The sequence below is a fragment of the Lissotriton vulgaris genome, chromosome 4_1 (genome assembly GCF_964263255.1).
Source record: "Lissotriton vulgaris chromosome 4_1, aLisVul1.2, whole genome shotgun sequence".
In the NCBI taxonomy this organism is placed as follows: domain Eukaryota; kingdom Metazoa; phylum Chordata; class Amphibia; order Caudata; family Salamandridae; genus Lissotriton; species Lissotriton vulgaris.
In genome coordinates, this window is record NC_141691.1 from 2,003,147,085 (window position 1) to 2,003,160,786 (window position 13,702).

General features: G+C 49.6%; 1 protein-coding gene across 1 annotated transcript in view; it reads right to left on the minus strand.

Moving 5' to 3' along the window:
* Window positions 1-13,702, minus strand: part of ARHGAP39 (Rho GTPase activating protein 39) — an 840,128-nt gene that overhangs the window by 396,559 nt on the left and 429,867 nt on the right. The window contains exon 3 of the mRNA XM_086966339.1: window positions 1,017-2,409. Within this exon, the coding sequence (XP_086822465.1) occupies window positions 1,017-2,409 (1,393 nt within the window). The remainder of the gene's footprint in view (window positions 1-1,016; window positions 2,410-13,702) is intronic.

The window sequence follows — 13,702 nt, forward strand, 5'->3', positions numbered from 1 at the left end:
AGTCCTAATTTCTGGCCTACGGACATGGGCCTCCCCCCTAAGAAATCACAAACAGTAAAGAGTTTGGGGGTAACCATCAACGAGGACCTCACCTTAAAATCCCAGATCGGTACTGTGGTCTCTTCTGGTTTTTTCAACTGAGAAAAATCAGGAAAATCGCACACCTTCTCACCCACACTGCCCTAATCCAGGTGGTCATGGCCCTAATCCTTTCCCACATTGATTTCTCAAACAGTCTCTATCTAGGCTTACCCACAGGCCAACTTAGAAGACTGCAGTACCTACAGAACCAAGCCGCCAGACTGATCTGCAATGTTCCCAAATGGGTCTCGATCAAATCTGGCTTAGAGACCTTGCATTGGCTTCCTGTGGCTCAAAGAGCCGAATTTAAAGCCGGCTGTATCATTTTTAAGGCATTGCAAGGTAAGGGCCCCTCCTTCATCAAACAGCTGATTGGCAGATACGTCCCTTCACGCAGCTTGAGATCAGCCCACAAAGACCTACTTGAGGTACCTCGCTTTAAGAAGAAACGACAGGGAGGCAGCAGTTTTCATTTTTTAGCAGCAACCCTATGGAATTCTTTGCCGCCAGCTCTTAGACAGTGCAAGGATCTTCTTGCCTTTAGAAAGGCATTCAAGACGCACTTATTCACACAGGCATATCTGAAATAGAGACTTTCGTTTGATCCACCCTTGTTATGTTTTTTTATCTCTTTCCAGCGCCAAGAAGCCTCTGGGCGTATGCGCGCTTAATAAATATTAAATAACATAACATAACATAACAGGTATTCACTTTGAAAGACGTTTCGCCTGCTGTCGGACTGACCTTGAGAACATTGACTTTATTGAGCCTCTTACCCAGGCCTTTCAAACACCACACAGCTCGATGCTCCTGGAAAATCAACTCCACGTCTGTCTCAAACGCTGACAGAATTAACATGAAAGCCTTGCAAAATTCTATTAAATCAATCTTTACAGTGTAATGAGATTCAAAGCGTTACTATAGGCCAGCGGTACCTGAGAAGGATGCAGATACGGCTCCGGAGAGGCCAGGTTGGTCTGGACAGACACACTCTTCTCCAACAGGATCTGGGGAAAGCCAAGTTTTTCAAAGGTGTTCCGTTTCCAGTGCTTACTTTCCTGCTGTGCCAGGGCCTCGTCCTCGCTGAACGCCCTGACCACAGGGCCAGGCATGGGCAACGGTACAGCACCGTCACTTTCGTACCCGGAGCCGTCCTTCTGCGAATCCCAGCTGCTCCGCTGCTTCATGTGGAAATGAGCCTGTTGGGCTTCCCATGCTAGTCTCGCCTGGGCTAGGAACGGCTCAGGAAACCCCCGCGGCATATCTGCCTCTGACGATCTGCTCTCCGTCCGACTCATCTGTGGACGGGCAGGCGTGGGCATAGGCCTCTCTTCATTCATTAGCTGCTCAGCCAGCAGGTCTCGTTCTCCGGAGCCTTCAGACGAGGTGGTGTTGGGTTCCAGAGACAAGGAAGGCTTCCTGCTTTTCCTCTTCCGCGAGTTAGGCGAGTAACCCGTAGACGACATGGTGTCCTGTTGACTTGACCAGGACATTGAGTCTTCTCCGTGGAAGAGATGACTAAGTGGTTGGCTGTGCCTATTATCAGAGTTTTCCATGCTGCTGTAGTCGCCCGACTTGACTTCCCTCATAATAGAAGGGCAATGCTGCAGTGAGTAAGAACCACCAATGGTGTTGGGTGTGTATTTGTGCCGCATGCCGGTTTTCAATTTTGGGCTGGATCCAGACTGTTCCACATAAACCAGCTGCCTCACGTACTCCTTTCCTGCTGGACTGTAATCCAGGCTCATGAACCTATCGGGACATTTCTGTTTGGTCAGCACCAGTTGCTGGTATGGCGAGTTGGATCCTTGTTTCGGGGATGGCAGGTAGTTGTGTGGTTTGCGTATAGGCGACTTTTGCGGCGACCCAGCCCTATAATTTCCACTACCATCATAGTGCATGTCCACAGGGGGTTCGTCATAGATGGGGGCCTGGTACTCCATGGGGGGCTCCTCGTACAGAGGGGGTTCGTAGGCGTAGCGTGGCGAGGATGGCTGGGACTCGCTGGAGTGTTTCCGGTGCTGAGACTGGAGGGAGCAGAAGGAATCGCCCCGGCCAAGCAGAGGGGAGCAACCGCTGATGTGCTCCGACCTCTTGAGGAAAGGAGATTGCTTGCGATCGGGGAAGAAGACTGAGTTCTCAGTGTCCACAGAAAATGTCTGAAGGATGGGAGACTGCTGTCCCCCTGAAGACCTCCGAGGACGATTCCCTTGATGGCTGTCGAGAGTGTATCCATTTCCCTGGTGCATGAGAAAGCTTGGCTCCCGGTCCGTTACTTTGATCAGCATTCGCTCTTTCGTACCTGAATTCCATCGCAGAGACGAGGTCCTGCCAGAAACAAAAGAAAAAATATAGAATACAATGGTAAGGTTTCATCTAGCTTAATAGTCATGATTACATGATTCATGATAGCAAATTATAAGTTAAGGAAAAGCCTTTTTAAGAATTGTTAAATAACAAAGTGACCACAAAAGCTCCTTCTACAAGGAGATCTTTCTGGTATCAATCTCTCAAGATAGTGGGTATCATCCAACCAGAAAATACTCTAAGTCCTTTAAGATGCCAAGATTCGTACAAGGGTCTATTACTGATTTTGGTACCTCCGGATCACAACTGAAGGAACAAAGACCGGTGGATCAAACGTTTTGTCCCCAACCATGCAAGTTATCATGTGAGGAACAAAGACTAGAACCCAAATTTTCAAATGTTAAATGAGATCTCTTTGCCACCAGGCTTACTGTCTGAAGACCCCTCCACATGATGTCATCAAACACAGAAAATGTCCTTCCAAATTTGTCAATTAGGCATTGCAACATTCCTACAGCAAAGACATCTCAGCAGTTTTACTACTGTTCAGGATCTCAGCATTTTTTACAGAAATAAGAATCGGAGCCTTTTTAACACTTCTGCATTTTTAATAGGTACAGGTCTACGCGTTTTTAACGTACTGGGATTATTTTTAACACCGTATTTACCTAGCGATATTAGCATTTTCATTATTATTGGATCTTTACATATTTACACAGTGAATCAAATACGGTTCTTTGCATTTTTCCACATTTATTAACCACACAGCTATCGTGACATTTCAACTACACAGGGATCTATGTAAATGTAATCATTAATTACACAGGGAACATAGTGTTTTAACTACATTTACCGCATCTGGATCACAGCATATTCAACTCATTAATCGCACAGGGATCTCTGAACTGTATTTAATAATCATGGTATGGAACCCAGTAATATAATTATGTGTGCTAAAACTAAGTTGAAATCTGATGAGCATGTCGCCTTTTGAGCATCATTGTGCCATAACTAGGCTCCGAGCTTCCTGTTGCAATGTAGATACATCACTAACAAGTATACAAGCACTGGAAGAGTCAGTTGGTTCCAGTTTGCCAATGCTTGTTGGTTGCCCGTGTTGGCTTTGCCAATGCAGCACACGCATTAACAGAGCCAATAGCAGTCAACAGTCATCTCGAAAATAAAGAGCCTAGAAACCCGATTATTATTTTCTATACTTCCAAGATGGCGTCCACAATGTGTGTAGCTGCAACGTACCAGTCATCTTAGAAGTATAGAAAATACTGATTCAAAATGGCCTCCACTACTAGAAGCTTTCACACTGTTTTTAAAACTGCATTGCAGGCACTGTTAAAGCCAACTGCAGCGGGTGACTATCTTTGAAAGGCATTTTCTACACTCCCAAGATGGCCACTATGTTGCATCTACAGCAAGTCTAGTCACATCTACAGGCAGCACATTTGCATAAACATTGGCAAAGCCGGCAGGGTCAGGTGCCTGGGAGTGGACAGAAGATAAAGGTAGAGAGCTGAGGGGAGGGAGAGAGGCACTGAGCTGCATCAAACAAAGCTTGGTGTCAGAAATGGAGTGAGGGAAACAAAGTATAAGGAAGCAGCATGAGGGTAGAAAAGATGACTGGAGAGGTGGAGGTAGAGGCATGGGTAGAGAGGCAAAGAGGGGAACAGCGAGGGGTGAAGGGAAATGAGTAATAAACCTGAAATGGGAAATATAAAGCAAAAGAAAAATAGTGTCCTTGTGTCAGTAGTAGAAGGGTACAGCAAATCAAACAAAAAGCACCACTGGTAAAGGTGTGCACAACAGCATGCACCACTGGTAAAGGTATTTACCTACAGCACGTCCTGGTAAAGGTGTGTAACTGCAGCACGGCCTCGTAAAGGTGTGTACCTGCAGCACGGCCTGGTAAAGATGTGTACCACATCATGTATCAGTAAAGGTGGGTACCTACAGCAAACCCCGGTAAAGGTGTGAACCACTGCATACACCACTGGTAAAGATGTGCACAACAGCACGAACCACCGGTAAGGGTGTGCACCACAGCATGCACCACTGGTAAATGTGTGCACAACAGCATGCCCCACCGGTAAAGGTGTGCTCCACAGCACGCACCACCGGTAAAGGTGTGCTCCACATCATGCACTACCGGTAAAGGTGTGCACCACAGCATACACCACTGGTAAAGATGTGCACAACAACACGCACCACCGGTAAGGGTGAGCACAACAACACGCACCACCGCTAAGGGTGTGCACACAGCATGCACCACCGGTAAAGGTGGGTACCTACAGCACGCCCCGGTAAAGGTGTGTAGCACACTATGTATAGGTAAAAGTGTGTACCTACTGGACACCCCGGAAAGGGTGTGCACCACAGCATGCACCACCGGTAAAGGTGTGCACAGCAGCATGCACCGACGGTAAAGGTGTGCACAACAGCCTCCACCACTGGTAAAGTTGTGCACCACAGCATGCACCACCGGTAAAGGTGTGCACCACAGCATTCACCACTGGTAAGGGTGTGCACCACATCATGCACTACCGGTACAGGTGTGCACAACAGCATGCACCACCGATAAAGGTGTGCACCACAGCATGCACCACTGGTAAAGGTGATGTAAATAATTAATTTACTCTCTTAATTTCTATGCAGGTAAGTACTTAATCAATAATAACTCAATCGGAAAGAAGGAAAACAGAGTCCGTGGTGTAAGAGTTTCTAAGGGTTTTATTCCTCATAAAGGAATCAGGATATCATGTTCTGACCACCACACAGGATGTCAGAAGGGATAGATGAGCGCGCTGGCGTTTATTGACAATACATAGCTTATATACTTGATTTACATCATAATGCTCAATGTAAGAGGCGTAACAGCTGAGAGAAGACAAGATAACATTATACACGTGGTGCTAATACATCATCAAGAGGCGTAAACTAGGCGTGAACTAGGGTGTGTGCTAGAAAACGTCACTGATAGGTGACGCAAGTGGGTGGCACCAAGGGGTGGTGCTAACAGAATGTTGCAATGTCAGCAGAAATCGGAAGCTTGGATGCGCGCGCAGCTGCATGACGTGTGATAGACGGGGTGCAGGGGACTTGACATTTACACTGACGGAAAGAGACAGAAGTCTGGCATGTCAGATCAACTTGTGCTTCTATCATATCTGATATCTGATGTTTAGGAACTAAGCTATCTGGGCAGAAAGGTCTCTAGAGCAGAAGCTATTCTATACTTGCTGTGAGTGCGTGTATAAGCGCCTGAGTGTCTGTATGAGAAGCGTGGGGGCATGGGGCCTTCCATGGAAGCATGGCAACAGAGGCTATGAATTACTTGCATAAAGACAGGTCGGCCCTTTAGCCCTGTAGCTGAGGAAGGATGTTTACTGAAGCTAGCAGGCTGGAATGTATCTTCGGGGAGGAAAACAGATAACTCGAAGGTTATAGTCAATCTTGGCAGGCAGCAGGCTGAGCTGAGCACGGAGGGCCGCGCTAGAAGTAAGTCAGAGTTCACGGGTGCGGGGGCTGCTTGGGCAGAGGCCCTCGCAGTCAGAAGCCAGAGAAGAGGCTCGGTGGCAGAGATTCAGGGCCTACTTTCAGCCAGGCTGAAAAACGTAGGAGTACACTTCAAAAAGACGTTGGCATAGCATACTTAGGAACGGACCATCAAACCCATTCATGGTGGGTCTGAAAGAGGACAAGTTAACGTTGGACGCAAATGTATTTGCGTCTTCATAGCTGGTACAGGAGGGAAGTTACATGCACTTTTAACTCGTACATGGAGTCGGTGGGGTACTCGCTAGGGAACACAACATGACCATAAAATTTATATTACCTCAAAGGTGTGCACCACAGCATGCACCACCGGTAAAGGTGTGTACCTACAGCACACCTCGGTAAAGGTGTGGACCACAGCATGCACCACCGGTAAAGGTGTGTACCTACAACACACCCCAGTAAAGGTGTGCACCACATCATGCACCACTGGTAAAGGTGTGCACCACAGCACGCACCGCCAGTAAAGGTGTGCACCACAGCATGCACCATTGGTAAAGGTGTGTACAACAGCATGCACCATGCACCACCAGTAAAGGTGTGTACCCCAGCATGCACCGCCAGTAAAGGGATGCACCACAGCATGCACCCCCGGTAAAGGTGTGCACCACAGCATGCACCACCTGTAAAGGTCTGTACCACCGGTAAAGGTCTGCACCACAGCATCCACCACCGGTAAGAGTGTGCACCACCGGTAAAGGTGTGCACAACAGCATGCACCATCGGTAAAGGTGTGTACCAAAGCATGCACCACCCGTAAAGGTGTTCACCACAGCATGCACCACCGGTAAAGGTGTGTACCACAGCATGCATCACCGGTAAAGGTGTACCACAGCATGCACCACCGGTAAAGGTGTACCACAGCATGCACCCCAGGTAAAGGTGTGCACAACAGCATCCACCACTGGTAAAGTTGTGCACCACAGCATGTACCACCGGTAAAGGTGTACCACAGCATGCACCCCAGGTAAAGGTGTGCACAACAGCATGCACCACCGGCAAAGGTGTGTACCACAGCATGCACCCCAGGTAAAGGTGTGCACAACAGCATGCACCACCGGCAAAGGTGTGCGCAACAGCATGCACCGCCGGTAAAGGTGTGTACCTACAGCCCGCTTCGGTAAAGGTGTGTAGCACAGCACCAGTAAAGGTGTGTACCACAGCTTAGCACGCACGGAATGGAAATACAGAAGTGCAGGTACTTCCTATTCAGAGTACCTGTTTGCTCCTGAGAAGTGCAGGTACTCTCTCATTAAATATATTACAGCAGTATTGGGAAGTGCAGGTACTCTACCTTTCAAAGTAAGGAAGTGCAGGTACTCTGCCTTTCAAAGTAAGGACGTGCAGTTATACTCCCTTTCAAAGTAGGGAAGTGCAGGTACTCCGCACCGGACAGTACCTCCCCCTTTTAAGCACTGGTTATTTTACCATTTGAATTGGCTCGCATCATTCAAAGTCAGCACCCGGCGGTTAAGATCCTCCGAAGAGCTGGGGTGGAAAGTGAAATGTCAGGTCAGCAAGAAATGGAACTCTTGTAACTGTTTCGGTGAAGGAGATTAAAGGTGGAGCAGCATCTAAGCGCTTTAATGGAGACTGATAAGGGAAATGAAAAATGCAAGGATTGCATCTCCTATGAAGCTCTGGTGCCTTACAGAAGGTAAACACTGTCATGAGCCTCTGTGCTGAGGGCTCCCACAGTCGAGGACATCAAAATAACGAAGTCGGCTCCTACAACTTTGAAAAATTGAAGACTCGTGTCTTCAAAGACCCCCGCCCTCAATGAAAATTGCCATTTAAATGATTTATATGAGCACCAGTTTACGTGACTCAAGGGCAGATTGATATGTTTTTAGGCCTGGCGAGATTACGCGATCTGCCCAGGATCACAGGGCGTCGACCAACGCCGGGACTCGGAGCTAGTTCCCGGTTCTGCTTGCGTTTGATTCTCACCCTCGGGGCTCAGCGCTCCTTTGCTGCATTGCTGGGTTAGCTGTACGCAGCCACCTCTGCGGACGTGCAGGGTTGGCTTGACACACACAAACATGAGAGAGATGCAGCCCGACGGGTCCAAGGAGCCGCATCATAAACTGACTTGCTAATTGGCTGCCGGAGCGCGAGCGCACACCGGGGACAAGCGGCGCGCTTCATCGTAAATCAGCCTCTAATGCAATTAATACTTCCCCGGCCACTGCCCCGGAGGAAGAGATGCTGGGAACAAAATGTGCCTTTGTGGCTGAATTTATCTTTTCTGCAGAGTGAATGCCTGGGATCATTTACATAAAACGTAACTAATGGCTGCAGATAAGAGCCTCGCCTCGCGGCGCAGCACCGCGCACGTGCCAGGCTCATAACAAGCCTTCCTGCACAACTGCCAATTTACCACTGACAGCCCCCCCCCCCACCTCTTCCCCCCGGGCACAGAACGTCAGATCAAGAATAACAACGTGTGATGTTAGAAAAACAGCAGGATAAACAGAGGTCGCCAGACTCCCAGTGGACACAACAGCACTTGATTCACCCATAGCGCCTAGGTTACGCTCAAGGCGCAATGCGTAGGTTGGTACAGACCTGCTCAGAGATGTTTAATAAGAAAATCCATACCTTAGGCAGCCAACTAGAATAGGCTGGCAGCCATCAACAACTCTATGACAACAAGTACAACGTGCTCCACTCCTAGGGCTTAGTTTGCATTCTGGGAGTTGTAGTTTAGGTTCGATTGAACGTATACAATTGAACTAACACACCTGCAATCGATGGCATGAAAGAAAAGCCCAGTATTGGAGGATCAGATCTGGTAACCATAACACACCTAAATACCCACTCACCTATCTCACACTGCAGCACTAGCCCACTCATTCACCCACACTGCAGCACTAGCCCACTCATTCATCTCACACTGCAGCACTAGCCCACTCATTCATCTCACACTGCAGCACTATCCCACTCACTCATCTCACACTGTAGCACTAGCCCACTCACTCATCTCACACTGTAGCACTAGCCCACTCACTCATCTCACACTGTAGCACTAGCCCACTCACTCATCTCACACTGTAGCACTAGCCCACTCACACACACACTGCAGCATTAGCCCACTCACTCTTCACACACTGCCGCACTAGCCCGCTCATTTATTTCACACTGCAGCACTAGCCCACTCATTCATCTCACACTGCAGCACTAGCCCACTCATTCATCTCACACTGCAGCACTAGCCCACTCACACACACACACTGCAGCACTAGCCCACTCATTCATCTCACACTGCAGCACTAGCCCACTCATTTATTTCACACTGCAGCACTAGCCCACTCATTCATCTCACACTGCAGCACTAGCCCACTCATTCATCTCACACTGCAGCACTAGCCCGCTCATTTATTTCACACTGCAGCACTAGCCCACTCATTCATCTCACACTGCAGCACTAGCCCACTCATTCATCTCACACTGCAGCACTAGCCCACTCACACACACACACTGCAGCACTAGCCCACTCATTCATCTCACACTGCAGCACTAGCCCACTCATTCATCTCACACTGCAGCACTATCCCACTCACTCATCTCACACTGTAGCACTAGCCCACTCACTCATCTCACACTGTAGCACTAGCCCACTCACTCTTCACACACTGCAGCACTAGCCCACTCATTCATCTCACACTGCAGCACTAGCCCACTCATTCATCTCACACTGCAGCCCTAGCCCACTCACACACACACTGCAGCATTAGCCCACTCACACACACACTGCAGCATTAGCCCGCTCACTCACACACACTGCAGCATTAGTCCGCTCACACACACTGCAGCACTAGCCCGCTCACTCACACACACTGCAGCATTAGCACACTCACTCTTCACACACTGCAGCACTAGCCCGCTCATTTATCTCACACTGCAGCACTAGCCCACTCACACACACACTGCAGCATTAGCCTACTCACTCACACACACACTGCAGCATTAGCCTACTCACTCACACACACTGTAGCACTAGCCCACTCACACACACACTGCAGCATTAGCCCACTCACTCTTCACACACTGCAGCACTAGCCCGCTCATTTATCTCACACTGCAGCACTAGCCCGCTCATTTATCTCACACTGCAGCACTAGCCCACTCATTCATCTCACACTGCAGCACTAGCCCACTCATTCATCTCACACTGCAGCCCTAGCCCACTTATTCATCTCACACTGTAGCACTAGCCCACTCACTCATCTCACACTGCAGCACTAGCCTACTCACTCACACACACTGCGGCCCTAGCCCACTTATTCATCTCACACTGTAGCACTAGCCCACTCACACACACACTGCAGCATTAGCCTACTCACTCACACACACTGCAGCATTAGTCCGCTCACACACACTGCAGCACTAGCCCGCTCACTCACACACACTGCAGCATTAGCACACTCACTCACATACACTGCAGCATTAGCACACTCACTCATCTCACACTACAGCATTAGCCCGCTCACACACACACACTGCAGCACTAGCCCGCTCACTCACACACACTGCAGCATTAGCCCACTCATTCATCTCACACTGCAGCATTAGCCCACTCACTCTTCACACACTGTAGCACTAGCCCGCTCACTCTTCACACACTGCAGCACTAGCCCGCTCATTTATCTCACACTTCAGCACTAGCCCACTCATTCATCTCACACTGCAGCACTAGCCCACTCATTCATCTCACACTGCAGCACTAGCCCACTCACACACACACTGCAGCATTAGCCCACTCACACACACTGCAGCATTAGCCCACTCACACACACTGCAGCACGAGCCCGCTCACTCTTCACACACTGCAGCACTAGCCCACTCACTCATACTGCAGCATTAGCCCACTCACACACACACTGCAGCATTAGCCCACTCACTCTTCACACACTGTAGCACTAGCCCGCTCACTCTTCACACACTGCAGCACTAGCCCGCTCATTTATCTCACACTTCAGCACTAGCCCACTCATTCATCTCACACTGCAGCACTAGCCCACTCATTCATCTCACACTGCAGCACTAGCCCACTCACACACACACTGCAGCATTAGCCCACTCACACACACTGCAGCATTAGCCCACTCACACACACTGCAGCACGAGCCCGCTCACTCTTCACACACTGTAGCACTAGCCCACTCACACACACACTGCAGCATTAGCCCACTCACTCTTCACACACTGCCGCACTAGCCCGCTCATTTATTTCACACTGCAGCACTAGCCCACTCATTCATCTCACACTGCAGCACTAGCCCACTCATTCATCTCACACTGCAGCACTAGCCCACTCACACACACACACTGCAGCACTAGCCCACTCATTCATCTCACACTGCAGCACTAGCCCACTCATTTATTTCACACTGCAGCACTAGCCCACTCATTCATCTCACACTGCAGCACTAGCCCACTCATTCATCTCACACTGCAGCACTAGCCCGCTCATTTATTTCACACTGCAGCACTAGCCCACTCATTCATCTCACACTGCAGCACTAGCCCACTCATTCATCTCACACTGCAGCACTAGCCCACTCACACACACACACTGCAGCACTAGCCCACTCATTCATCTCACACTGCAGCACTAGCCCACTCATTCATCTCACACTGCAGCACTATCCCACTCACTCATCTCACACTGTAGCACTAGCCCACTCACTCATCTCACACTGTAGCACTAGCCCACTCACTCTTCACACACTGCAGCACTAGCCCACTCATTCATCTCACACTGCAGCACTAGCCCACTCATTCATCTCACACTGCAGCCCTAGCCCACTCACACACACACTGCAGCATTAGCCCACTCACACACACACTGCAGCATTAGCCCGCTCACTCACACACACTGCAGCATTAGTCCGCTCACACACACTGCAGCACTAGCCCGCTCACTCACACACACTGCAGCATTAGCACACTCACTCTTCACACACTGCAGCACTAGCCCGCTCATTTATCTCACACTGCAGCACTAGCCCACTCACACACACACTGCAGCATTAGCCTACTCACTCACACACACACTGCAGCATTAGCCTACTCACTCACACACACTGTAGCACTAGCCCACTCACACACACACTGCAGCATTAGCCCACTCACTCTTCACACACTGCAGCACTAGCCCGCTCATTTATCTCACACTGCAGCACTAGCCCGCTCATTTATCTCACACTGCAGCACTAGCCCACTCATTCATCTCACACTGCAGCACTAGCCCACTCATTCATCTCACACTGCAGCCCTAGCCCACTTATTCATCTCACACTGTAGCACTAGCCCACTCACTCATCTCACACTGCAGCACTAGCCTACTCACTCACACACACTGCAGCCCTAGCCCACTTATTCATCTCACACTGTAGCACTAGCCCACTCACACACACACTGCAGCATTAGCCTACTCACTCACACACACTGCAGCATTAGTCCGCTCACACACACTGCAGCACTAGCCCGCTCACTCACACACACTGCAGCATTAGCACACTCACTCACATACACTGCAGCATTAGCACACTCACTCATCTCACACTACAGCATTAGCCCGCTCACACACACACACTGCAGCACTAGCCCGCTCACTCACACACACTGCAGCATTAGCCCACTCATTCATCTCACACTGCAGCATTAGCCCACTCACTCTTCACACACTGTAGCACTAGCCCGCTCACTCTTCACACACTGCAGCACTAGCCCGCTCATTTATCTCACACTTCAGCACTAGCCCACTCATTCATCTCACACTGCAGCACTAGCCCACTCATTCATCTCACACTGCAGCACTAGCCCACTCACACACACACACTGCAGCATTAGCCCACTCACACACACTGCAGCATTAGCCCACTCACACACACTGCAGCACGAGCCCGCTCACTCTTCACACACTGCAGCACTAGCCCACTCACTCATACTGCAGCATTAGCCCACTCACACACACACTGCAGCATTAGCCCACTCACTCTTCACACACTGTAGCACTAGCCCGCTCACTCTTCACACACTGCAGCACTAGCCCGCTCATTTATCTCACACTTCAGCACTAGCCCACTCATTCATCTCACACTGCAGCACTAGCCCACTCATTCATCTCACACTGCAGCACTAGCCCACTCACACACACACTGCAGCATTAGCCCACTCACACACACTGCAGCATTAGCCCACTCACACACACTGCAGCACGAGCCCGCTCACTCTTCACACACTGCAGCACTAGCCCACTCACTCATACTGCAGCACTATCCCAATCGCATCTCATTAAGACAGATCTGCCCCTTATCAGTATTAGTCGCTCACTTATAATCAGCTGCACCCGGTAACCTCAGTTTTAGGTTATGTCAGCAATCTGCATCTGTGCTGTGCATCCAGGACTCTTATGCACAGCGTTTCTGGCACTTTTCCAAGCAAAATAAATACGTCAATAAATATATACAGTCAGACTCATCACCCATCCTTTGTTACCCTTGGTCTTCAACATCAAGTACCGCAGGTGGTGTAAAACTCCTCCGCCCTTACCTTGCCGATGAAGTACCTTTGAAATATGGGGTACCACAAGGCACAGCCCTATCTCCACATCGTTTCAACATACACATGAGCGCTTGGGCTAAGGTACTTCTCTCTAAGACACTTTGGTATATTCTCCTCAGCACCTTCATTCGTGATTTTAAGTAATGCTATAATTGCAGCTGTTGCCATTTTAATG